The sequence below is a fragment of the Sparus aurata genome, chromosome 4, assembly GCF_900880675.1.
Source record: "Sparus aurata chromosome 4, fSpaAur1.1, whole genome shotgun sequence".
Classification (NCBI taxonomy): domain Eukaryota; kingdom Metazoa; phylum Chordata; class Actinopteri; order Spariformes; family Sparidae; genus Sparus; species Sparus aurata.
Genome location: NC_044190.1, coordinates 24,340,992 through 24,365,334, shown reverse-complemented (window position 1 = coordinate 24,365,334; position 24,343 = coordinate 24,340,992). Strand labels below are relative to the sequence as shown.

General features: G+C 40.1%; 2 protein-coding genes across 9 annotated transcripts in view; both read left to right on the top strand.

Moving 5' to 3' along the window:
• The window catches only part of dennd5a (DENN/MADD domain containing 5A), a 37,407-nt gene extending 19,551 nt beyond the window's left edge, over positions 1-17,856 (top strand). For 2 of the 5 annotated variants that reach the window (XM_030414150.1, XM_030414148.1), the window contains 20 exons: positions 623-810; positions 2,484-2,795; positions 3,977-4,192; positions 4,296-4,530; positions 4,989-5,072; positions 6,179-6,329; positions 6,472-6,565; positions 7,639-7,770; positions 8,263-8,415; positions 8,528-8,615; positions 8,703-8,790; positions 11,674-11,802; positions 12,301-12,422; positions 12,515-12,660; positions 13,348-13,466; positions 13,562-13,743; positions 14,002-14,084; positions 14,870-14,993; positions 15,193-15,361; positions 16,333-17,856. In XM_030414150.1, coding sequence (XP_030270010.1) covers positions 623-810; positions 2,484-2,795; positions 3,977-4,192; positions 4,296-4,530; positions 4,989-5,072; positions 6,179-6,329; positions 6,472-6,565; positions 7,639-7,770; positions 8,263-8,415; positions 8,528-8,615; positions 8,703-8,790; positions 11,674-11,802; positions 12,301-12,422; positions 12,515-12,660; positions 13,348-13,466; positions 13,562-13,743; positions 14,002-14,084; positions 14,870-14,993; positions 15,193-15,361; positions 16,333-16,516 — 2,999 coding nt within the window. In that variant the 3' untranslated portion in view covers positions 16,517-17,856. Of the gene's footprint in view, positions 1-622; positions 811-2,483; positions 2,796-3,976; positions 4,193-4,295; positions 4,531-4,988; positions 5,073-6,178; positions 6,330-6,471; positions 6,566-6,796; positions 6,902-7,638; positions 7,771-8,262; positions 8,416-8,527; positions 8,616-8,702; positions 8,791-11,673; positions 11,803-12,300; positions 12,423-12,514; positions 12,661-13,347; positions 13,467-13,561; positions 13,744-14,001; positions 14,085-14,869; positions 14,994-15,192; positions 15,362-16,332 lie in introns of all 5 variants that reach the window. The other 3 variants (XM_030414151.1, XM_030414152.1, XM_030414153.1) reach the window with 2 other exon arrangements.
• Positions 17,857-18,915: 1,059 nt separating this feature from the next.
• sinhcafl (SIN3-HDAC complex associated factor, like) lies at positions 18,916-23,822 on the top strand. Of its 4 annotated transcripts, none has more exons than XM_030415515.1 (6): positions 18,916-19,067; positions 20,196-20,359; positions 20,507-20,606; positions 20,690-20,804; positions 21,414-21,564; positions 21,660-23,822. In XM_030415515.1, exons 2-6 carry the CDS (start codon positions 20,232-20,234, stop codon positions 21,841-21,843), a joined length of 678 nt encoding a protein of 225 aa, XP_030271375.1. In that variant the 5' UTR covers positions 18,916-19,067; positions 20,196-20,231; the 3' UTR covers positions 21,844-23,822. The 4 variants fall into 4 exon arrangements, with proteins under 4 accessions (XP_030271375.1, XP_030271372.1, XP_030271374.1 ...); XM_030415512.1 differs by having other exon boundaries at positions 21,411-21,564; XM_030415514.1 differs by lacking the exon at positions 18,916-19,067 and adding an exon at positions 19,110-19,626 and having other exon boundaries at positions 21,411-21,564.
• Positions 23,823-24,343: the final 521 nt, after the last annotated feature.

Sequence of the window (24,343 nt, the reverse complement as noted above, 5' to 3'; positions counted from 1 at the left end):
ATGGAAATATGTAGTTACTGCAAACACAGCAGGATTAGCCATCATGTCATGTGGGGCAGTTGATAGATTTCAAACCCAGAGTGCAAACAGAAGAGCTGAGGCATAAACAATGTCATCTCATTGAAGACATGAGACCTAATGCGCAACTTTTTCTGTCACATGCTGTTTACAAGAAGAAACAACATCTATCAGACAAAACCAGTGTACACCAGATCCTTGAGGGATATTAAATGTGGGGAAAGAGTTGTGCAACCTGTTTTAGTCTTATTTGAATATCAGGCTTTGTCTCAAAAATGCACTTTGGTAATTTAGGGTAATAGATGACAGATTTCATGAAGACTAACCACTGCCCCATTGTGGTTTTAAATTAAGCTGAAAACACTAAAAACTCTGGTCCAAGACAGATTGAAATAACACATCACTGAACAGCCATTTGCTTGTGGCGATTTTGATGATTGTGCTTTCGCAACGAATCAGGAAAACCACAAGTCATCGCAGAATCATTACAATCACGATAACTATAATGTTATAATCAAGTCAGGAAATGAACCTTGTACACACTGCGGGGCACATATCTCTTACACAGTCTTTCCTTCACTCTCTCTGTGTATGTGTGAAACAGATTACCAGAGGCTGATGACGGTGGCAGAGAGCATCACAGCCTTAATGTTCCCCTTCCAGTGGCAGCATGTGTATGTCCCCATTCTGCCCGCCTCCCTCCTCCACTTCCTGGACGCTCCAGTGCCGTATCTCATGGGCCTCCACTCCAACGGACAGGATGACCGCACCAAGTTAGAGCTGCCGCAGGAGGTACAAGCACACCACATCATGTTCCCATATTGAGTTTATACTTATATCCATCTGTACGTCTTTGGTGTGAGTTCACAAATTTTGGAGGTATCAGCCACAGAGATGTCTGCCTTCTTTAGAATATCATGGAATGAGGTGGCTCTCTGCTTGTGCTGCTCAGTGCATTTGAAAAAGTCAACAGCTGTATGTCTTTGCAGAAATCATGACTCTGTTTCTCAAGAGACCTAGTTGTGAGCAGTTTCATGTAGAACTGTTTTCGTTCCATATCACTGCACAGAAGAAGCCTTTCTGCATTTACTCATGGAGGAAAGGCTGGCTAACTAAGCTAACTAAGCAAGCCATGAACCATTCCCTCCAGATAATCAACAGACTTTATGCTGCATTCAAGTTTTCCTTGGATGGTCCCATTTTCTGAGTTGAAAGTTGTTGTTCTTCCGACTTGCGTGTTCATGTGCTCCATGTCGGAATGTGGGAGCAACATGGACATATAAAAGACTTTGTTTTGCATTTTGTTGCTCAGAGTATTTCAAAAATGCCATGACAGCAGTTTTCAGTATTTAAGTGACAGGATGAGCAAAGGAAACAATACAACTATAAAATACTTGGTAAAAGTTTCTTACCCCCACCCACTGTTTACTTTCTTTTGCCCTGTTTCAGCATCATATGGTGTCAACTCATGTACCAACATTTTCTCCGATGCAGCTGTAACAAAAAAACATTTCTGATAATTCCAACACCACATGAGCACTTATGGGTAGGAATTTAGGAATTATTTTCCTTTCTACCGAACTACAATCGTCAATCACCGTGCAGAAGGAAGCTTTCATCTATTTAGGATGAGAGACTCCAGACTCATGCCGGCGGTGACAGCGTCGGGTGTAAAAATTAATGGCCCTGTAACAGTAGCTAGCTTCGCTAGCCTTTTAACCATGAGTAGATGCAGGCTTCCTTCTGTGCATTGACATGGAAAGATTATAGCTCCTGCATGAAATGACTCACAACAAACACTGGATTATCTTGAGTAACCAGGTTATCTTTTTTGGAAAGAGACATTGCAATGTGTAGGAGGTATGAGAGGAAAAACGTGTTTTAGATTTTGGGCTGAACTGTCCCTTTAGTGAACCCTGGTCCTTAATTTTCTTTGTGAGCATTAACATGCCTGCTTTATCTTGAACAAGCAGGTTTATTATTGTCACTCTGCATAGGTCAGGTCTTTGTTGTACTGCTGACACGAGTCACGGTGGACAGTTCTTTCTCTTCTCATTCCTCTTGTGGCAGCATTTTTAAGTGTCTGGTTACTCCAGATATTTTGACCTGCACTGTGCTCTCAATGAACAGGGGAATTTCAAGGTACTGCTCTCAGCACGGTGTGCCAGTTTTCAGTCATGAGTTAGCTCATTAGGTACAATTCTGTCTGCTTCCCATTTTCTATACAGACAGACATTTAATGGGCTGTCAGACCTGTCAGGCTAATCAGGAGGTTGAGCTGTCAAATCTGAAGGGACATAGAAAATAGGCTTTGTAATAGTGTTGTTGTGACTTGATAGACCTGTTAGCATTGGCACTGGTAGACTTGTAGGACTAGTAGCACTGATGTTATTGTTAAATCTATTCTTTGTGCATTAGCCTCAATGTTTGTATGCTTCTTACGCTTGCTGCTTGTTTCCTTCCAGGCTAACTTGTGTTTTGTGGACATCGATAACCACTTCATTGAACTGCCAGAGGAGTTGCCCCAGTTTCCCAACAAGCTCGAGTTCATTCAGGAGATCTCAGAGGTGCTCATGTCCTTCGGCGTGTCTCCGGAGGGAAACATTCACTCCAGCGACAGCCAGCCCAAGTACCGGGGCTTCCGATCTGTCGATATGGTCTCTGACAAGCGCAACGGCAACCTGGCCTCGCCCCTCAACTCCTACCTGCTGAGGGAGAATGAAACTATCGCCAGACTGCAGGCGCTCGTCAAGAGGACGGGTGTGAGCCTGGAGAAGGTGAGATGTTCAAAACGGGTTGTACAAAAGATCATGTCTCATATTGTCCTCATATAGTTCTCAGGTTTTGCTGTAGATATTAAACATTGTATATGACAGAAGATTCATGACTTCACCATGACTGATCATTTCAATGATAAGTGTGATCTCAGCATGAGCCACTTAGGTGATCGGGCTTCCCTGATTCCCCATCACTGTCAGTACATTACTACTTTACATTATTGCAATAAGTGACAATAACCCTTTTATGCCACACACTGAATTACATACATGTTGTTGAGAAAATGTTTGGTTTGATTTTGAAGATCTTGATAATCTTTGAGTAATTATGGGGAATTTTTCCCAAATAATCCTACTGAAGATATTCCTCTGTAATTGTCCCTTTTGATAACCCCCATAGGTTCAAGTTAATAGAACCGTTAGCTAATACAGAACCACCCACAGCTGTGTGGAGTCTTGAAGATGTTTTGCTTCATCAGCTCAAAACATCAACTCAACAGTTTCGTCTAAAATGCTGCTGGTCGATGTATCACAGCCTTGATGACAGAAATCCTTTTCAAGTCACTGACATCAACAGATGTAGTCGGCGTTTTTACCGCCACATCTCCATTCGGCCTTTGGATGAAATACTCTGTCTGAAGACTGATAGAGGGATGAATTAGCTGCTAATTAGAGAAAGCCTCTGTATGTGCAGCCTAATCAGCTTATGCACTGGTGGCCAGCATTAGCTTTCTCTGAATGGATTAGCTCATAGTCTGTGTATAGTTTTCCAGCTACGAGGTCAGACCTCACTCGATGATTTCTCTTATCTGAACTCACTGCTGTTGAGCACAAAGTAGTGATTAAATAGATTCTTGGGTCTTGTCATTGGACCGGTGGGCCTACTCTGCATTGTTGTAGCCTCTTATAGCCGGCATGTGTCCAGCTGACCTACTGACATGCTAAAAATAGAGCACATGTTTCAGTTTGCTTTCGTTCCTCAATCAAAACCAATGTCCTTGACTTCCTTTCCCATGACCCTGCTGCGTCATTGGCAGCCTGTGACAACAGTCAGATTAGATAACATGAGAAATATCAACTGTTCTGCTTCTTTTCTTGGTCAGACTTATTCACACACTCCTTTTTTTCTCCTCTCTTTATTGTCAAATTTTCTTCTGTGTGTTATTAAATTGTGCAAACAGCTGGAGGTGAGAGAGGATGCCAGCAGCAATAAGGACGGACGGATTCAGTGTGATGAGGAGGAGCTGAAGATGCACCAACTCAACATCCAGGTGCGCGAGGTCTTCGCTAACCGCTTCACACAGATGTTCGCAGACTACGAGGTGTTTGTCATCCAGCCGAGCCACGACAAAGAGTCCTGGTTCACCAATCGAGACCAGATGCAGAACTTTGACAAGGTAAATTGTGATAGTTGGTTTGCTAACATCAGAGTGTGGAGATTGTATTATTTTTCAATATGACTTTGTATCGCAACTTTTTAAATGGTAAATGTGTTTGCAGGCCTCCTTCCTGTCCGACCAGCCAGAGCCCTACCTGCCCTTCTTGTCACGTTTCTTGGAGACGCAGATGTTTGCCTCGTTCATTGACTGTAAGATCCTCTGTCACGATGATGAGGAGAAGGAGCACACACTGCGGGTCTTTGACTCCCGTGTGGATAAGATCCGAATGCTGAACGTCCGCACGCCCACACTGCGCACCTCCATGTACCAGAAATGCACAAACATTGAAGAAGCCGGTAAGGGAAAAAAAAGTTCTTGAGGTCCTTGTGAGAAATCAGGAAAATGAAAAGGGTATGGATAATTTGTCTGGTTTTAGAGCATGATATTTTTACTGAAATATATCAGTATGCCTCAGCTCTGTGGACCTGTCCATGTCAACAAATAACACCTTTAATCCTGAGGAAAACCACAGGTTTTAGTTTGAGAATGAATAGCTTCATCATGATGCGTTAACCTGAGATTGTAAGGAAATGGCCCTCTGCAGTGTTTAATTACCTGCCATTGTAAAGCTACAACATTTTCAATTTAAAGTTTCTTGAATGTAATTAAAGAAGACATTAAAGTACCTTAAAACACCTTTAATTTAATTCCAAATGAGTGTGGTCGAAAAGTAATTTGAAGTTGTAAACTTGTGACAGAGTTGGAGATTTGCTCTCTTTAGTTAACTGACTGGTAATTGCTGTCTCGTTCACAGACAGCCTGCTTAAAAAACGATATGAAAAAGCCGATTTTGTCGTTCCTGGACCTCATGTCATCGGGCTCGAGGACGACAAGACTCGTAATATTTGCTCTCGTTACCTCAAACGTCACTGGGTGGCAGCTTTGTGAATGTGTGGGCAATGCATTAGGTCACTCACAGAGGGCTGATGGACTTCCTTTGAACACTTAAAAGCAGAACACTCTATAACAGCATTTTATTCAGTAAACTCATGTTTGGAGATTTATGTATTTTATTACTACATTTACATAGAAGAGCCCGCTGTGAGATCCTTCATGCATTGCATACATTTCCATTTGCAAGCTTGGTGAAGATCATCTTATAAACAAATAAAACTGATCTGTGTATGGTGGTGAGCTGATACCGTGCAGCATGCAGGTGAACGGGTGATAAACTATTTTCAGGGAATAAAATCTTTGTACGTGCGAATCACAGCTTTCATCTTGTGCATGAAACACTTTCTGTTGGTCTATTTTAGGTCTGTTGTATTCTTTAAGCTCATGGGTGTGTGGGTGGGTTGAGTATAATCACGCATCAGAAAAAATCACTGTCTAAGGCTGCATTCATGAAGGAGTCTGATTTGGTTCCTTTATAGAAAAGGAACATCTGTTCTGAGCCTTTATTCTGTCACTTCTTTGGGATCTGTGGGTGTTTGGGAGTAAATGTCTTTATGGTTTTCAGCTTGCTCTCTTCCTTCTGTCCTCAGTGGTTAACTAAAAGAGAAATTACAGATTCTTTGCCATAGTTATCTTGTTTCTTGACACAATTGGCTCCTGAAAATATGAGAATCTTAGTCCAGTGTTTGGGGAGATAAGAAAAAAAACAATGGGATATTTCATGTTAGAATAGCCCTTCCATGTGACTGAAAAGGATTTTTCTTTTTGGGATGGTTTTGGGATTCATTTCTGATAACCATCCTTAAGAATCTTCCCATACCATGGTGCTTAGACACCTTGCAGATTTCATGATAAGATGGCTGCATAAATGGCTGATATTTGGATTTGGGCAAAGCCAAAGACGCTGTTATGTCAGAGGCACTTAATGACATATGTATTTATAATAAAGTCTTTACAATTTGTGCAAATTAACAAGATGTACATGTTGAATACATCCTGTCATCTTACCGCCAACCTCACATTTCATTTCACCCCACATCTCCCCCGCAGAGAAAGCAATTGAGATGAGAGTCTCAAAGATCGACCACACCGCCCTGCATCCCCACCTGCTGGACATGAAGATCGGTCAGGGACGCTACGAGCAGGGCTTCTTCCCCCGACTGCAGTCTGACGTGCTCTCCACAGGGCCCACCAGCAACAAGTAAACATCTCGCATTACTTTCACTTCAATTCTTCTGTAAACTGATCTGTAATTTATTCAAAATGAACTTTTGCTGTCCTCATTTAGTCTGACTTTCATGATGTTTCTCTGTGAAGTTGATCGAGGTTGTTTTGTGTCACAGGTGGACCAAGAGGAGCGCTCCGGCCCAGTGGAGGAGGAGGGATCGACAGAAGCAGCACGCTGAGCACCTTTATTTAGACAACGACCAGAGGGAGGTGAGAGGTCGCCGCGCTGTTTCCTTCTCTCAGCTCATTTCCACACAGATTGACTGCCTGAGCTTTGTTGTCTCGCTTCATTTTGCATGACCTGTTACTTAACTTTGCTCCCACCATCTTGTCTGCTCTCCCACCCCTCCTTCTCACACCTCTGGTCACTTGTCTTTCTTGTATTTTTTTTTGTCTTTCTTCTCCACCTCTCTCTTGCACTCATTGCTCGCACACTCTCAGCATGTAGAGTGTTTGTTTCCGGAGCTGCAGCTCCTGCTGTTTCTTGACTACTACTGGCTCTCGCAGTCCTTCAAGCCCTGTCTAAAGTCGGTGACTGTGGATGTGGTATGTGTTGGTAGTTTGTGAGGCTTTAAGTCGTAACACTGACCTGTTCACCTGTGTGGTCTTCACCTCCCTCTGCTTCCTTCACCTCTCAGCAGCTGAGTTTGATCTTATAATCCACGTCACTTTCTAGGACGTGTCATGTTTAAGCTTATAAACATGAAATGAAAATGTTGTTATGTGTTTGTCAACTGAAGCGCTTAATATTTGTGCTTTTTTTTATTACATCAAGTTTTATTTTTAAAATAAAATTAATCATGCTTATCAAGTGCAAATCTTTCAATTCTGTTATCTTTCTAATTCGCTTGTATTTCACTACGAGGATCACTGCATGTATATTGATGATAATAATAATTAAAAACTGTATTTTCAAGCTCAATTCATACATAAAATGCATTACAAAGTGGATAACATAGAGTCATTATTATGATAAAACTAAAAAAGAGAAACAAATTTATGAAATGAATTCAAACTGCAGGATTAGATGAGATCAAACAACCATTAGGTAGAAACAATTCAGGAGACAGCTAAAGTAAATGATGTGGAAGAAAGTACATCAACACATTGTCTATACAGCCTCCATCACTGTTCAGTGTAGGACAAAGTGAAATCCTGTAGTTGTTCTAGTATTCCTCGTTCTTCCGTAGAAACCTTCACCAGTGACGTGAGTCCACCAGTAAGCTGAGTTGATTTCTCTGTTTAGCTGAGTGCTGACTGAGTCCTCTCCCATGTTTTACCAGAAGTACATCCAGGAGGCTAGGAACCTGGGCACGACCATCAGACAGCCCAAACTGTCCAACCTGTCGCCTTCTGTCATTGCTCAGACTAACTGGAAATTTGTGGAAGGATTGCTGAAGGAGTGCAGGAACAAGGTTTGTGTGTAGCTCTACTTTAGTCTAGCTTTACACATTTTTACATGTACAGAAAGTCTTCACAGCACTTATAATGAGCGCTGCAGAGACATAAAGTTAGTGAAGAAACATAATTTGAAGTTCTGGCCATCTTTCTAAATGTCTATATTGAGTTATGAATCATTTTAAAGTGCATGCTGTTCAGTTTAAAATAAATATTTTATAATGTCAACCCTTGAAGAAAGTTTCTGCTAATATGAATTAAATATAATGCAAATAAAGATATTATTAAAAACAAACCAATGTACTATTTCCTGGTTGAGGCTTAAATTGCAAATGATAAGCCGCTGAAATGACAATAAAACAGAAAAACATGCAAAACCAAATTAAGCTTTCCTTTAACATGCATTACTCTTCGATTTTCTCTGCACAAAAGTAAGAAAAAGTCCAATATTATTTGTTTGAATGATTTGTCACCAGAACTTTATGTGTTTGGGTTTTTTTTCCTTGCAGACCAAGCGTATGCTGGTGGAGAAGATGGGTCGGGAGGCCGTGGAGTTGGGTCATGGGGAGGTCAGCATCACTGGCGTTGAGGAGAACACTCTGATTGCGAGCCTCTGTGACCTGCTGGAGAGGATCTGGAGCCACGGGCTGCAGGTTAAACAGGTCAGGAAACAAATGATATCAACACCATCTCACATGATTGATCCTCCACAGCTGGAGCACGTACAGTGCTCTCAGAGATAATAACGGCGCTAATCTGTGTTTTCTCTTTCAGGGTAAATCTGCTTTGTGGTCCCACCTGCTGCACTATCAGGAGAGCAAAGAGAAGAAAAGTGCAACTCCAGGTGGTTTAGGACCTCCAGGTAAACGCTGAAATCTGTTTACCCGATAAACAAACTTACACGAAAAGATGAGTGATGTGATTAACGTCCTTTTCCTCTACACACCAGGGTTCATTCATGACCCAGAGAGACGCAAATCTGATGGTGGCGTATCAGCCATGGCACCTCTTAAAATCTCCCTGATCCAGGACATGAGGTGAGGAGGTTGTTTGGATGTGAGCTCAATAAAGGATGAAGTCTCGCTTGATTTAATCCAGTGTACACAAAGCTGGTTTAGAAATCTACTAGCTGCTGGTCATTATCAGAAGAAAGCAAATTGGTGTAATACTGCCCTCTTGTGGAAGGCTGTCAAACAACCGCTTTAACATTTACCTACACAGAGTTTTTTTTATGATAACTGATTGTCTAAGTGGGATCTATTTTCAGGGGGTCAAAATGAGTAACAATGACCTAACTATTTCCTGGAAAATCATCTGTAAAGGTCTGTTCAACAACACAATAACAAATTTACACCTCAGACAAACGTTTTTTTTTTTGGTTCAATGAGGAAACAAAATTGAGAGCCGATGTTTTAGGCAAACAAGGGCTTCTCTATACAGCAGCTTAGACAGTTTATCAGATGAAAGGGACATTTTTTAGTTTATAAGTTATGGTTTTTAGTTGATTTGTTTTGGAGCTGAAGTAAACTAAACTGCTGGAAAGAGTCTTATGCAGAATATATCTTCAGAAAGCAAAAACTACAACTTCTACTTCATCAGTTAAAATCTAATCTAAAACAGAAACATCCAAACTACCACAACATAAATATTTTATACAACTAGCATTCCAAAAATCACATGAAAATATAACACAATATTACAGACTTTAAAGATCTCACACGTATATCTGGATACTACCTACGTTGGTTATTCAAAAAAACAAAAGTGATTCTACTGAAATGTCTGCTTCGTCTGATCTGATATGATCAGTTTGAATTTGTGTTCTTGTAAAAGGGGAATCACTGTTGTACATATTTTGAGATCAATATTGTATAACACCAATTTAATAACACATTTGATTTACCTCACTTGTGAAAATCAGCAATTGCAAAGCTTTACAAAGGGCAAAACTGAGGCACAACCACATAATAAGAACAAATGAGAAAAAAAAATAGCTAATATATGTAATGAACTCATACATTCCCAGATATGTACATACAGTGTGTGTGTACATGGTCAGAGAAGCACACAACCACACACGGCCAGGTTAAAATACGAAATTCTTACAATAAAAGTGAGTTTTCAAAAAGTGACTCTAATGATACATGTTTTGTAAATCCAGGAGTTATTCTATTTGATTCAAGCTCTGTCCTCTTTTTAAAGTGTTTATGGGTTCTCTTTGCCTTTATTAGATTACAAATAGTGAGATATGGGACTGGACATCAGGGGAAAGCGAGAGTAGGAAGCGTGCAGCAAAAGTCCTCTTTCATCAGTGTGACCACTGTCCCAGACCCTCAGGCCAACCTGGTGCCCCCGTTTACTCAAAATGTTTTACTCTAGTATATTTATATTAAACACTAAGCGTTCAGTGACTCTGACTGATCGAGCTTCTGCAAGACACCTGCACGCTTTAACTCTGTGTGTGCGCACGTGTGTGTGTGAGAGAGAAAGAGAGAGAGAGAGGGAGAGAGAGAGATGGGCAGACACCACTGTTGTCATGTCATCTACTGCAACCCAGACAGAGTTGAGGAGTCAGGGCTTGTGTTGTGGGAAGGAGGCGCATAACAGCACGTTACTTCCAGCCTAATTACCAGACCCCCCTGCCAGTCTGGCTGAGAAAAGAGGAGGGGTCAACTCGGGGAGCTCAGAAGAAACCATCGGCTAGCCCTTAATTAGGTTGAATAATTGATAATATTGTCTTCACAGACGGCAAATATTTTACTAATTAGCCTTGTTTTTAAGCTTATTAGAGATTATCTGTGCAACCCTGTGTTTTTTTTTAACTAACAGATAAAAGATAACATTGAGTACATGAGATGCTTTCCTCCGTTGCCATGGAGATGACAAGTGAAAAGTGGGTTACTTGGTGTGAGCGAGCGTGGAGGGTGGAGACAGGGAGGGGGAGGGAAGGTAGAGGAGCTCTTAACAGGCGAGCTTATGGCACAGGTGGAGTGGAAGGGAATGTGTCTGGACATCGGAGGCATGATAGTGGCTCCGAGCGGTGACATGGGACCGAGTGTGTGGTTTGAAATGCCACAGCAGAGGTGCACTGAGCCGTTTGTTTTGTCATGAGAACGACTCACAGGCGGGTAATGTTGGGGAAAGTCAGACTTACTGCATGATATAATATTCATACAAGTCTGAGGCTGAGAATAACATTTATAGGTCTGAGATGATTTGCTGGTTAGGCAAGTGTAAGAAAAAAAGATTTAGATTTTTAGGTTAGATTTTCTTCTTTCCTCCGGTTTCTCTTTGGGTTTTGCAGTGTTCTTCAAGGAAAACAACACATTTTATGACATCACTTTGGGTTCAAACTCTGGAAAATGCTTGATGTAATATTGTTTAGGAATATGCTTTGAATTTAAGTATAGTCCTTGAAATATGTTTGACTTTCAACATAGTCAGGTGTTTCATCTTCACAATCACTCTTGTAAATGTGATATTTGTTTATTTCTTGGAGTTGAAAAGAGTGAACATATAATAATCACTATTAAGTGCAATTAAGGTTAATATGAACAGCTGGTAAAGTAAACCAAGTGACAATGTGCTGTACGTTAATTGCTGAAAGTATAAAGGAATTACCTAAACTTGATTTCGTTTTTTGGAAACAAAATTGTTGGTTTAGGAACCTTGGAAGTGCTTGAATAGTTTTTAAACTTTACCTTAAAAGGCTGTATGAACCCTGTATGTTTTAGACTTATCAATAGACTATGTAATTTAACAATTTATCAAAAGATAGCTCAAAGATCCAAGCACACTAAAAATAATCAGAAAGCATTTGTGATTCTGGCCCATTCCTGTGTTATCTCAAAAGCCATCCTGATGTTTGTGTTTGTGTCTGAGCTCCTCTGAACCTCTCGATCCATCCGTTTATTTTTCAGACACATTCAGAACATCAGTGAGATCAAGACAGATGTGGGTAAGGCCAGAGCCTGGGTCCGCCTCTCCATGGAGAAGAAGCTGCTTTCCCGACACCTGAAGCAGCTGCTTTCAGACCACGAGCTGACAAAGTGAGCAAGATGACACAAACGTCAAACTTCAAACATCACAACAGTAAAAACTACCTCTGAGTTTCTCTTCCAACCTCTTGTGTTTTCTTATCCTGACCTTCTGTCTGTGTTTCTGGAGGAATGTCTGTCGCATATGAAATTAAGATGACGCGTGATCCACCCATTTATAAAACATTAACTATTTTGAAATCACAAAGCATCATAGGTTTGTCCACTGCAGCGTAAATATTTTACAGCCTTCTGCATAATTAATATCTGAGTGGTGAACTAGGTCAGGGGCGCCTTTCTGTCTGCATTTTGTGACCTTACCTTATCATTTGTTCTACCTCACATCAAACGGAGCTCACTTTGTCATCCATATGAATTACGATTGATATATGATGACACTGTTGAGGAACTTCACTCTTCGAAAATAACAAATATAATTGAATTGTGATAGTCTAAGCATTAACATTTGTTTATTACACTTTCCTCGAACAATCTTCTTTGTTCTTTCAGGAAATTGTACAAGCGATACGCCTTCCTCCGCTGTGACGATGAGAAGGAGCAGTTTCTCTACCACCTCCTGTCCTTTAACGCTGTTGATTACTTCTGTTTCACCAACGTCTTTACAACCATCAGTGAGTGCTACTTGAATTGCAGTCAGCCCAAACATACTGGTCATGGTAATTTTATGTGACATTTGTGTATAACATTCATCTCCCTCTCCCAGTGATCCCCTACCATGTGGTGGTTGTTCCCAGTAAGAAGCTGGGTGGCTCCATGTTCACAGCAAACCCTTGGGTGTGTGTCTCTGGAGAGCTGGCAGAGACCGGCGTCCTGCAGGTCCCCAGAAATACACTGGAGATCACTTTTGAGGTTGGTGATAATTCCTGGATAAAGGATAAGTCCGCTCTGTTACAACTTGGACCATAAAGTGCATCCATGTGGTGTCTGAATAATTGGAAAAATCAGCTCCCGTGTGGGAAAATTCATGAGAACGACCAGTCAGGGAAAACGATATTAAAGAGGTTTTAGGAAATGTACTTGTCTGTATATAAAGCTTCCAACTTGAAATAGCTCTCAACATAAGCAGTAAAAAGAACACTTAAAAGCTCATGAACAGACCAAAGTCGGAAAAAAATATACTTCCCAACACATGAAAAAAGAGAACCTAAAGAGCACATAAATAAAGGGTCAATTTTGTAGATTTTATGACCTTTTCAGTTTGGTAACATTGAAAGTGAGCAGACACAAAATGTCAGTAATGATGCCTCATTGCACAGAAATTAAAAGCTAGTCCAAGCTAGTAAACTGTGTTATGACCTAAACTGTCAGATGTTTGGGTAATGATATTTTACCATTCTCTGTTGTTTTTGCTTCCAAAGGGGTTAGTTTGGAATACAAATATGCTAATTCTTTAAAACCTTTATGATCATCTGACCGTTCTTCTTCCATTTTGCTGATCAAAAATTATCACCAAAAGTAAAAAAAGAAGACCCAACCACAACTATTCTTTAATTGAATTAGAATTAGAACTAATATTTCCCTCGCTCTCTCTCTTAGTGTCAGAACCTGGGCAAGCTGACCACAGTGCAGATGGGTCATGACAACACAGGGCTCTACGCAAAGTGGCTGGTGGAGTGTGTCATGGTCCGCAACGAGATCACGGGGCACACTTACAAGTGAGCACATCCTCTAAGGGGAAATGTACCTGCTGCAGTGTTGTTTTAACCTCATGTCTCTGAAAAAATGTACAAAACGTGTTTCATTTGTGCAGGTTTCCGTGTGGCCGGTGGTTGGGGAAGGGTGTGGATGACGGCAGTCTGGAGAGGATCCTGGTGGGAGAGCTGATGACTCCCAGCACTGAGAACGATGAGAGGATGTGCCGCACGCCCCCGATGCAGCAGTCCCCGGGGATGATGAGGAGGTTTGTTACCATCTCGCCAAACAGCAAACCAAGTAAGTTACTCAAAACCACGTAACCAGAAGCCCTACGTTATAGGCGTGTGTGGATTTTGTTATATTCTAGCTGATATTAGAAACATTTTGTACTCACTGATACTTGAAGCTTTGTTATTAATACCTTGACTGCTTAAAATTAAAATGCATGATTGCAAAATCCGAATGACAAATAGATAAAACCTGGATGGGGATTTTTCCTCCCTTTGTGCTTGTATTGTCTTACAGAATCTTTGTTTGCCTTTTTCTTCTCTACAGAGCTAAACACAGGTCAGATCCAGGAGGGAGTGGGAGAGGCCATCAATGGGATTGTGAAACACTTCCACAAGCCGGAGAAGGAGGTGAGAGACGGCAGTCTAGACAGGCCCCGACATGTGGTTCTATTATTCATTGCAAATGAGGAATAGCAGCTTTCTGCTCTGGTGGTCCCCAAGAGCCCCTCAGTGTAGCTGTGGGCTCTGTGGTTTAATTCATAGTGTTAAAACATATTAAAGCAGAATTCTTGTTGATTTTCAGACATTTATATTATTCTTGATCAGTTTTTGTGCCCTGGAATGATGCCCGTTATTGTCTCTGATTCGGATGCACTGATTTTAAGCACCAACACTGCTAATTATTACTTATTAACGCACAGGGAATGATGTTTCCAAATCAAAGGAGATCCCTATTGAAGATTTGTAAAGTGCATAGTAGCTTATCTGTTGATTACAGGTTGTAGGAATCATTGCTTGTTCAGCTCAGTACAAAGGATTTTCTTATGACAGGGAAATCCCCTCCACCTCTGCTTCACCTCTTTACAGTACTGACATTAACCATGTAAAGTGGCTGCTAAGAGTACAAATTGTCCTACAAAAAAATTTCTCCAGGATCTCTAAAAATAACATTCAGTAAACTTGAATGCTGTTATGTATTATAATGATTCATTAGACACCTGTTCGAGATGGCTGTGTCCAGTTAGTCAGGTTTCTCTTCAACATACTGGGAAGTATATTTGTTTTTTCAATGGGATGAGTGGATCTGAGAAGCTGTTGAGAGCTATACCTAGAAAGTCCTCCTTTTAATTGTCCTCAAGCCTCATAATCACTTCTAACTAAATGCATTTTCCTGTTGTTTTTGCTCTTCACAGAGAGGCAGCCTGACCCTTCTCCTCTGTGGGGAGTATGGCCTCGTCTGGGCTCTGGAGCAAGTTTTCCAGCATGGTTTCAAATCACCCCGACTCTTTAAGAATGTCTTCATCTGGGACTTCTTGGGTAAAGACTTAATATCATTACCATCTTAAACTACCTCAGCTCTCAAAGTGATATTCCACCAGAATCTAAATATTTTGACTTTGGACTGGAATTTTTATCAGACGGTGGTGGGTCTGTCTGAAACAGATTTTCATATTACTGTATAATCAATTAATGACTGCTTTTTGATTTATTTTTTGATTTTTTTTTGCTTAAACAGAGAAGTCACAAGTGTACTTTGAAAGTGCTGAGCAGCGGGAGGCTACTCCGGATGAAAACTGGCAAACCAGAGTGCGCCACTTCTGCCGCTTTATGCGCGCCATCAACAACACGTCCCGAAACATCGGCAAGGATGGGAAGTTTCAGATGCTCGTCTGTCTGGGTGCAAGGTAGGCCGCCAACACTTACTAACCTCCAGACGAGTCTGCTGTGGCAATGTGCTTATTCTCTGTATTTTCATCATAAGCTGTTAAAGGCACACTATGCAGGATTTGTTGGTTGCTGTTTGTAAGCACACCCTTCAAAGTTGAAAAGATTGGCGTTGGTGGCGGTTATGTTCTAGTAAAAACAAATAGACACACCGCCACACAGCCTTTCAGATTTTGTATGAATGTAGCCAAAGCGCACGCCTCGTCTTGTCCGTTGTTTGCCACTCTGCTCTGCCTGTCTGTGTGTGTGTTTAGCTCAGCCCCGCCATCACTCATATAGGCACACAGACCTGCAGCTCTTTATACATCCAACAGAGACAGAGAGCAGAGGAGAGAGAAAGAGACAATAATGTAACCTGGTTGCTACACTTTTGTTCCCGCACACTGTCATAGGCTGGGGGGCTACAAACCACTGCATAGTATTCCTTCAGCGTACAACCATAGATCAAGTTAAAGCCCCGAGGACACAAATCAATCCTTCCTGCTGAACTGTCTGGTTAAGACACTGAATCCCAAACAGAAGCTGATGCAATGCTCTATATCTGACCCTGCATCCTGACCTGAAAGGAGTCTAGTGAAAAATGATCTCTCCTTAGAGGATTCTTGAAGTATCAGATATTTTATTGGTTTCCTCCAGTTCTTCCTCAAAGCTGAAGAGTGTTTGTGGCTTTGCTTTTACAGTAAGTGTATATAATAATGCAGTGATTCTTATGTCAATGGGCAACTGCGTTTATATCCTTTATGTTCTATTCATGACTCTTTTATACAAAATAGTAGTAGTGCAACAAGTAATTTAGCAAATATTAGTTTGAGAGAAAATTGATTGGCAACAATGTTGATAAGAGAGCAAGTTTTCATTCTTCCTCTTTTCAAATGTAGGGATTTGATGTTGTGTTGATGCCACTTGTGTCTGTGTTTTCTTCTTCTCTCAGGGACCATTTGCTGCATCACTGGATCGCTCTGCTCGCAGACTGTCCAATCACCACTCAGATGTACGAGGAGACTGCACTGATAAAAGACCGCTCATTGGTAAACTCTCTGATCAGAGTACTACAGACTCTGCAGGAGTTCAACATCACCCTAGAGGCTTCGCTTGTCAAAGGTGTTGGGATCTAAACTGAACCCACTTCACATCAGTTGTACCTGACCGGGAAGATCGCTGGGGACCACGGAAAAAGAATAACTGAACCTTTTATATGCAGGAACTGACTTGAACAAAAGGACTTTTTCTGGCTTATATTAAAGCTACTGTTACATTTGCCATATATTAAGTGCAATGAGCCTTTCAAGATACGTTGTTATTTTTATCCTCAATGATGTTGCCATTAGATGTTAAAAATATGTTTTCTATTATGAACCATGATTTTCACATTTATTGACCTACTTGTGCTATAATGTTCTATTGAAAGCTAAATATTTTCATTGTTATCATGAACTGCTGACAATGGCTATATTTAAGGGAAAGTGAGGATCAAAACTGTTAATATATTTTCAGAGATAAAACAGTATTATTTTGTTAAATCAGTCAAGTTGCTTGCTCTGTTGTCAACTCAGATTCCATTGTCATTACGCAGAGCTTAAAGCAAATGATGTAGAAGTATGCTTTATAAGTATGTGTATGACAGGGGGTTTGTAGTGTGGACGATGATTCACCTACACAGAAATAAAAAAGGCTGTTACATTCTGCCCTTTCCCTGGGAAATGTACTAGTATGCAGATCTTTACATGGAATACCTTTAGCAGAGAAAATGACCCTTCTTGCATGATAATAAGACTTTGTGGCACAAGCCTGTATCCAGTGACGGACAGTACATTCAGTTGCATAGAGAAAAATACTCAGAGTCTTTGGTTTGTCCTCCCGGCTTTCTGTGCAAAGTGGATCACAATTACAGCCTTCATGTAAATACCTCCAACCAGCCCTTTCCCCTACCGCCACCCCAGCCCTTACACTACATCTATCCTCTTCTCTGAACAACAACAGTGTGATGATCTGTGTAGACTCCTCGTGATAAAGGATGATCCCCTGCTTCCTGTGTGAGGAGGCAAAAGGACATCTTGTTCCCCCCTTCCTGATTTTGTCATCATGGTTTCTTGCTATGCAATATCCACAAGAGAGAAAATTCAGCCCCCTGGTCTCTCAATATCAGGCTGTCTTGAGGTGTTACCTGGCCCTCCTCTGTTACATACATTGAACTTAGCAGTGCAGAACAAGAGATTTGATATGTGAAGGACTGTTTTTTCTGTGCCAACAACGTCTGGAATGACTGTGTTGTACTCGTCTGTGTACGACCCACACATGAGCATCTTGGGAGATATATATTTTTGTTTTCCAGTACTGTTGTACATTTATTGACATAGCTGTGTAATGTAGTGTTTACTAAGTGAGCAACAGTGTACAGTGTAAAAATATATTAAGAATAAAGCATCTGTAATGCATTAAAGTGGATTTAATTGTATCAGAGTTTACAGTTATTCATTAATATATTTATATGTTCAGCAAAGAAAATGTAGTTCACTTTGAAAAACAACTTAAGCTTCTTAAGTGTGAACATTTACTTTACCTTTGGCCTCTGGACTATGGTTAGCAGTGTTGGAATGTAACTAAATACATTTACTCAAGTAATGTACTAACGCATTTTCTGCTACTTTATACTGCCACTCCACTTCATTTTGGAGGAAAATAATGTAGTTTTACTCCCCTACATTTATTTGATAACTGATAATTAGTTCATCAGCAATCGGTTTAAGACGACAACAAAAAGACAACATTATATTATTTTATAAAAAGACAACATTATACATTTTTATCAGATATAATAATCAGTCGACCCACAGTATACAGTGTACATGTAAACATATGCACAATGTACTTTTACTTGTAGGTCTTCTTTTGATACGTGGGTTTATACCAGAAAATGATGTTTGATACTTGAATATAGTGGTTAATATCAGATACTGGTACTCAAGTACTATTCATATTTTAACACAATATCTTTACTTTCGCCACTATGTGAACATGTTTTTGGGGAAATGGGGATTTTTTTCACATTTTTTGGATCAAATTACTTTTTAAACATATGTAATATGCAGATCAATAGAAAATGAAATTAAGTGTTAGTTGAAATGAGTCTATGTTATGCCTTATTTTGCCCGCTTTAGATTTACTTTGTGTTTATCAAACACAAAATGTCCTAATATATATAACTAATTTTATTATAATTGAAACGTAACCGTATAAGCATTGACAAGCGGGTCATGGACAGATTTATACTCCAAGCTGGATGTGCTTTCTCAGCTGAGAAAATGTCAACAAACTCTTCGCGCCATGTCACATAGCTGTTTTTCTTTAAAGCCTTGAGCCAGGTGGATTCTGGGACTTTGAGTTTGAAAAGAAGGCCGTTAACAACTGTGACGGTGTGGCGATCTCCCGCTCTTTCACTACGCCTCCCATCATTCATATCTTCTGGAGCGCACGCGAGGGCGGCAGCGATTGGTCGAATCAGGTTCAAACTCAACGGCTGCACTCCTTATATGGTCATTGTACGCTCAGCCCTTTCATTCCTGCTTTTTATGCAAATCATATTCTAATGAACAGCTGTATGCATTAGTAGTAGGAGCATGCGCAGTGCGTCAAAAGAATACGGCGAAGATTCAAAGTTTTTGTTCAGTAAGTACATCGTTATTTCTCTTGTAAAGAAATTACATTTGTGGAATTTTAGGGATTTGTTTTGTGGCGTTAGACTGATCGTAACGTGCGGTGATCTTAACCTGACGTGTTCGTTTCCAGTTGTTGCGAGCTAAATGTACAAAGACGGAGCGACTCGACAATGGGATAACGTGGAAGTGTACGAGAGCGTGGCGTGGTAATGGTAGCAGCGTCGGCTAGCTAGCATGCTAACAGCTAACAACAATGAGCCATATTTGGCGCTCTAGCGGGCAAAAGTTAAAATTTAAAGGGAAGGACGGGTTCATCGCAACTTTTCGTATTGTATTCCAAATGTGACAACACAAACGAATGGCACCAAGTTGATAGTTGTGTTTTTTAAAACAAGCGTGTTTAACATAATTCTTCGAATAGCCCGGTAGCTTTTTGTTTCTTGACTTCAGAAAGCGCTCCTGCCCGCTTTTTGTTTCGAGTATTGGCTGCAAACAAGTCTATGGTTGAACAACGCCTCGCTTCAAATACATGTATTGTGTTGTACTTGCAAATTCACAAAGTTTACAAGGTATTAACAAGCGTTCAGGAAAGTAACATTTGCGTCAGTTAACGATGGTAAAACGCTATGTTGTGGGTGTAACGTATCTGTGATTGACCTACGTTCAACCGTGCTAAGTGTTTGAAAGTTTGAGAGCCTCACGCGGTCGCTTTTTACGTCAAAACTAGCTATGAACATCCTTTATGTTTGAAGACTGTGCTTCTTTTCCAAATCAACCTATAACATCATGTTTTAACGTCAGCGTGATGTCTGTTTTTTGTTGTTTTGGTGTTCCCGCGACTTGGCTTTTAAATACAAAACATAACGTTACTCGGGTTTTGACGTTTTAAACAGGTTAGTTAAGCTTTTTTTTTAAACTTGTTTGCTCAGTTTAATGGATTAAACGTCTATCTAATGGATGAGTTTCATGCAGAAATGTATTAAAATGATGGGTTAAGACTGGATTGTGTATGTATGTGTGTAAATGCGTTCAGGGACCGCCCCCCTCTCCGTAGTAGAAAGCACAACTGTCTGCAGACATCCACGGCGCTCATCACGAGGACTGAGACAATTCCTGATCTTTTGTTTTCCGTTTTCAGATTTTTTTTGCCACAACACTGACCAACAAATAGACTATGTTTGGCTTTCATAAGTCAAAGATCTACCGGAGTAACGACGGCTGTTGCATCTGCAAGACCAAGTCCTCCAGTTCACGTTTCACAGACAGCAGCCGATATGAGGAGACGTTCAGGCTCTGTTTTGGGTAAGAGCTTCCATTCATTCATGTTGTGCATTTCGTACAGTGTTAAACTCTGTTTTTTGCTTGTGTGCATGTGAATTGAGATTAAACTAATGCACCAGGTGTTAAACCTCCCACTGTGTTTGCCTGCTCCGTTTATGATTTTTTAAGGCTGTCAGAGGATCGTGTTGGAGACATTTGCAATGCCTGTGTGTTACTGGTGAAGAGGTGGAAGAAGCTACCTAATGGCTCCAAGAAGAACTGGAACCATGTAAGTGATGTCAGACAACACAGCGAGAATCTTTTCTTATTTATTGTGAGCCTTCAGTTGACATGACTTGTGACCTGACTCAGGTGGTGGATGCCAGAGCTGGACCAGGCTTCAAGGTGACAAAACCCAAGAAGATGAAGAACAGTGATGGGAAGAAGAAAAGCAAGCTTAAGAAGCTCCACAAGTTAAAGAGACAAAGTAAGTTGTTAAAAGATATTAGAATGCCAGACGATTTGATTAAAATGGTGACTTAAGTGCCCAATATCATGGTCAGACGATGCATGCAGTTTAACTGTCGGGATGGGTTGGGTTCTCAGCCTAAACTGACAGGCTAATTAAAAATGTACTGTATAGCAGCATCTTGTGGCTCTTGTTGTTAGAGCAGGCATGCGCTACTCAAAATTAGTAAGGGGTATTAGGATATGGTTGTGTAAATGCGTGTGCATGGATATCTAATAAGCCTAATGATGTGTGTTGCATTATTTTTTTCGGCCAAAAATATTCTCAAAACGCAAAATAAAAATTCAGATGTCACAGAATAAACAATCAAGTAAAACAATAAAATATCCCAATATCCCTAAATTAATTTTGAGTAGTGTAATTTAAGGTTGGTGTGCTAAGGCGTGCATTGGATTCAGTGCATTCAATTAAATAGCCCATGTTCATAAAAATGTGTTGCATACATCTTGATGAAAAATACCAGATCACCCCCCCCCCCCCCCCACCCCCAAATATTACACCACATATAACACCTGCTGACATCAATCTGATGTCAATGTTTAAGTATTTATTTTGTTTTCCAAGCAGATTCAGATGCCCACAGTACGACCTCCAGTGTGTCTCCTGCGCAGTCACCCAGTTACAGCAACCAGTCAGACGATGGCTCAGACATCGAGTCCAAACAAAGACGCACGACTCCCTCCATCTTCTCCTTCTTGGATCGTTTGTACTGGAAAAGGTAAGCGACTGCTGTTTGTGGGATAAATTTATTAAACTCTTGGGATTGCTTTTTTTTTTTCTTCATATGATAAAGCATTTTTGTTTTCATTTTAGGCAAAAGGTGTGCTGTGGGATTGTCTATAAGGGCCGGTTCGGAGAGGTGATTATTGATCCCCGACTTTTCAAGCCCTGCTGCAGTTCCAAAAAACAGAAGACGCTGGCATCCACGCAAGTGGCCGCACACCTTCCAGACACACTTCCACCACAACTTCCAGAAGATGTGAAAGAAAGCTGGTGATTGCTTTTATTGAATCCCCCTGTAGGGTTATCCAAGGCATCCCCGCCTGGATTTGTCTCCAGTGGCAGACCTCCCCAATTCCACTCCAACTATATCTGTTAGTTAGATGTTTCCTTTCTTTTGTAATATTACTTTTTATATGGGTATTTTTAAAAATTTTGTATAGAGTTGATTTTCTTTTTTATAGAAAGGAGAAAAAAAAATGGAAAAAAAAAAATCTTAAGGGCATTAGTGTTATTTATAGGATGAGGAAGAAAATTTTGTTAAGGCTCCGTTTCTGATTCTGAATTATTTTTGTTTATTTTGTATTGATCAACGTTTGTGAGAATATTGTCACTTTTTCGTACATATCAAGACTGTTCTATTTTTTCATAATTTTTCCAAGTGTGCATATGAAAGACACCAGCTATTCTAATAACAGCTTTTTTGTGTGTGCGTGCATGGGCGTATGTTTGTGTGTGTGTGTGAGAGAGACTCTCCAACATGAGGCTGCAATGTTTTGTCTTATCTGTCCAAAAGTATGAGTCTGTAGGGTCTTTTAGTGCACAAATTGGTTACACCAGGGACCATTAGTACAACTGTTCTCAATGAACGTAATGAGCTTTTAATGTGTGTATAATCTGACATATTCACAGCTTAAGCATGCCAGAAGTTTAAAACACTCCATGCATGCAGTACATTCCTCTGCTCTCTGGAATGACAAAAGTGATTTATTTATTTCTTTTGTACAGCCTCCAATGAAATGACAATGCATGTTGTAAAGCAAATGTTTTTAATATGAATTTTGTAAATACACAGTGTTTTGGCTCTTGGTACATCCAAACCTTTTTAAAATTACAGAATGGCAAACCACTACTTCTGTAAACATTAGAAATTTGAGTGTCTGAACGGTGCTGAAATGTGTACTTTTACGCTAAGCCAGTTAAGTTTTAGCACATTATGACATCTAATTTTCTCAAAGGTATTTCTCTACAGGCATGCAAAGCTGTAGCCTATGCTATGTTTGGAAATATGTGTAAACTGCAGGGAAAGCTATATGCTTAAGTGCTGCAATATTCCTTAGGTTTGATTGCTAATGGCTTGCAATGGTCAGAAGCTGAACACACAGGAATCATGTGACATGTTTAATGGTTATGCTACATTTTTGGCAAAGAAGTGCTGTTAGAGAAAATGTGTTTGTGATTGTCATTGTTGTGATTTATCTTCAGAAGCAATTGTCAAAGTTCAAACTATGCAGACGTTTTGAATGTGAGAAGTGCTCTGGGGGTTTCTGTCACTTTCGCTAATAAAGTGCAAAGTAATGGATCCTTCTTCAACCAAATTGGCTTGTAAAAAGCATCTGATATTTCAGCAATAATTTTACACTTTCCTACTCACAATTCACAATTGTCTCATGATGTTTCTTATGTTAACATAATGCTCAGTTTGCACAGTTTTAGCCACGGTGCATACTGTCTCAAATTATTACTGCAGTGACAACGGTTGTTTTTTCTTTTTGTTACATTTCTGTAACCAATCACACACTTCATGAATTGACAGGCAATGCTCCATAAAGTTGCTTAATATATAAATATTTCTGCGGCAGGGTAGTTAAAAGCTGAACATGTTTAATGATTCTAATTAAAAGGAGAAATGCTGCTCCCTTTTTCAGCTGGGAAAATAAGCTTGTTTTTGTCCTGAGGGAGTCGCCATATATTTTTTTTGTTTTTGTTTTGCGAGGTACATTTTGGGATGTGAGATGTGCCTTAATGAATTACCTGACCTTTTCATTATGATTATCACGTAATTTATATTTATTTATTGCAAAACTTTTTTTTTTTTTTTTACTGAAGTTTTGATAATTGGTGTAGAGCCTTTCAGAAAGTCTGGTATTAATTTTGTGCACTTCCTTTGAACATGCAATGTAGATGTTTTTAATGCTTTTTTGTATACTGTACCACAAAGTAGATCTGTATTGTAATAAAAGAATTGAAAGAAAAGTGTGCTTGTGATATTTGTTGGAGCCTGTAGGTGGTGTACACGAGCTACATACAAGGATGTAATGAACATTTGAGACACTGGTGTGGCTGACATTACATGCGTCTTTTATTTGCTGTTATAGCATTGAATTGATTTATGGGTGTTACGCTAAATTATGTGACCCGAGTAGGAACTCGTGTGTATTGCTACTTTGCAAGTTCTTATCATATTTAAAAAATAAATAAATATATATATATATGTATATACTGTATTGAGCTGTAAGCATACATGCCCCCCCCCCCCCCCAATCTCCAACTTAAATGGTAGAAGTTATATAACTTAACATGTGTGAGTCTAAACAGTTTTTCTTAACAATTAAAACCAAATTGGACAATCGGAGGGGCCATTTTGATAACAGCTTTTTAAGTAGAGAAGGATAAGAACCTCCGAATTTGGTTAATCACATAATTAGCTTAATGTTAGGTGGTTCAAGTATGGAACCTGTTTTTATCTATATAAAAGCACCACTAATATGCATGGA

Excerpts from the sequence above, each read along its gene's own strand:
- sinhcafl (XM_030415512.1), top strand. The coding sequence starts at position 20,232 with ATGTTTGGCTTTCATAAGTCAAAGATCTACCGGAGTAACGACGGCTGT. Across the intron at positions 20,360-20,506 it reads ACGTTCAGGCTCTGTTTTGG|GCTGTCAGAGGATCGTGTTG; the intron begins GTAAGAGCTTCC and ends TGATTTTTTAAG. Across the intron at positions 20,607-20,689 it reads CCAAGAAGAACTGGAACCAT|GTGGTGGATGCCAGAGCTGG; the intron begins GTAAGTGATGTC and ends GACCTGACTCAG.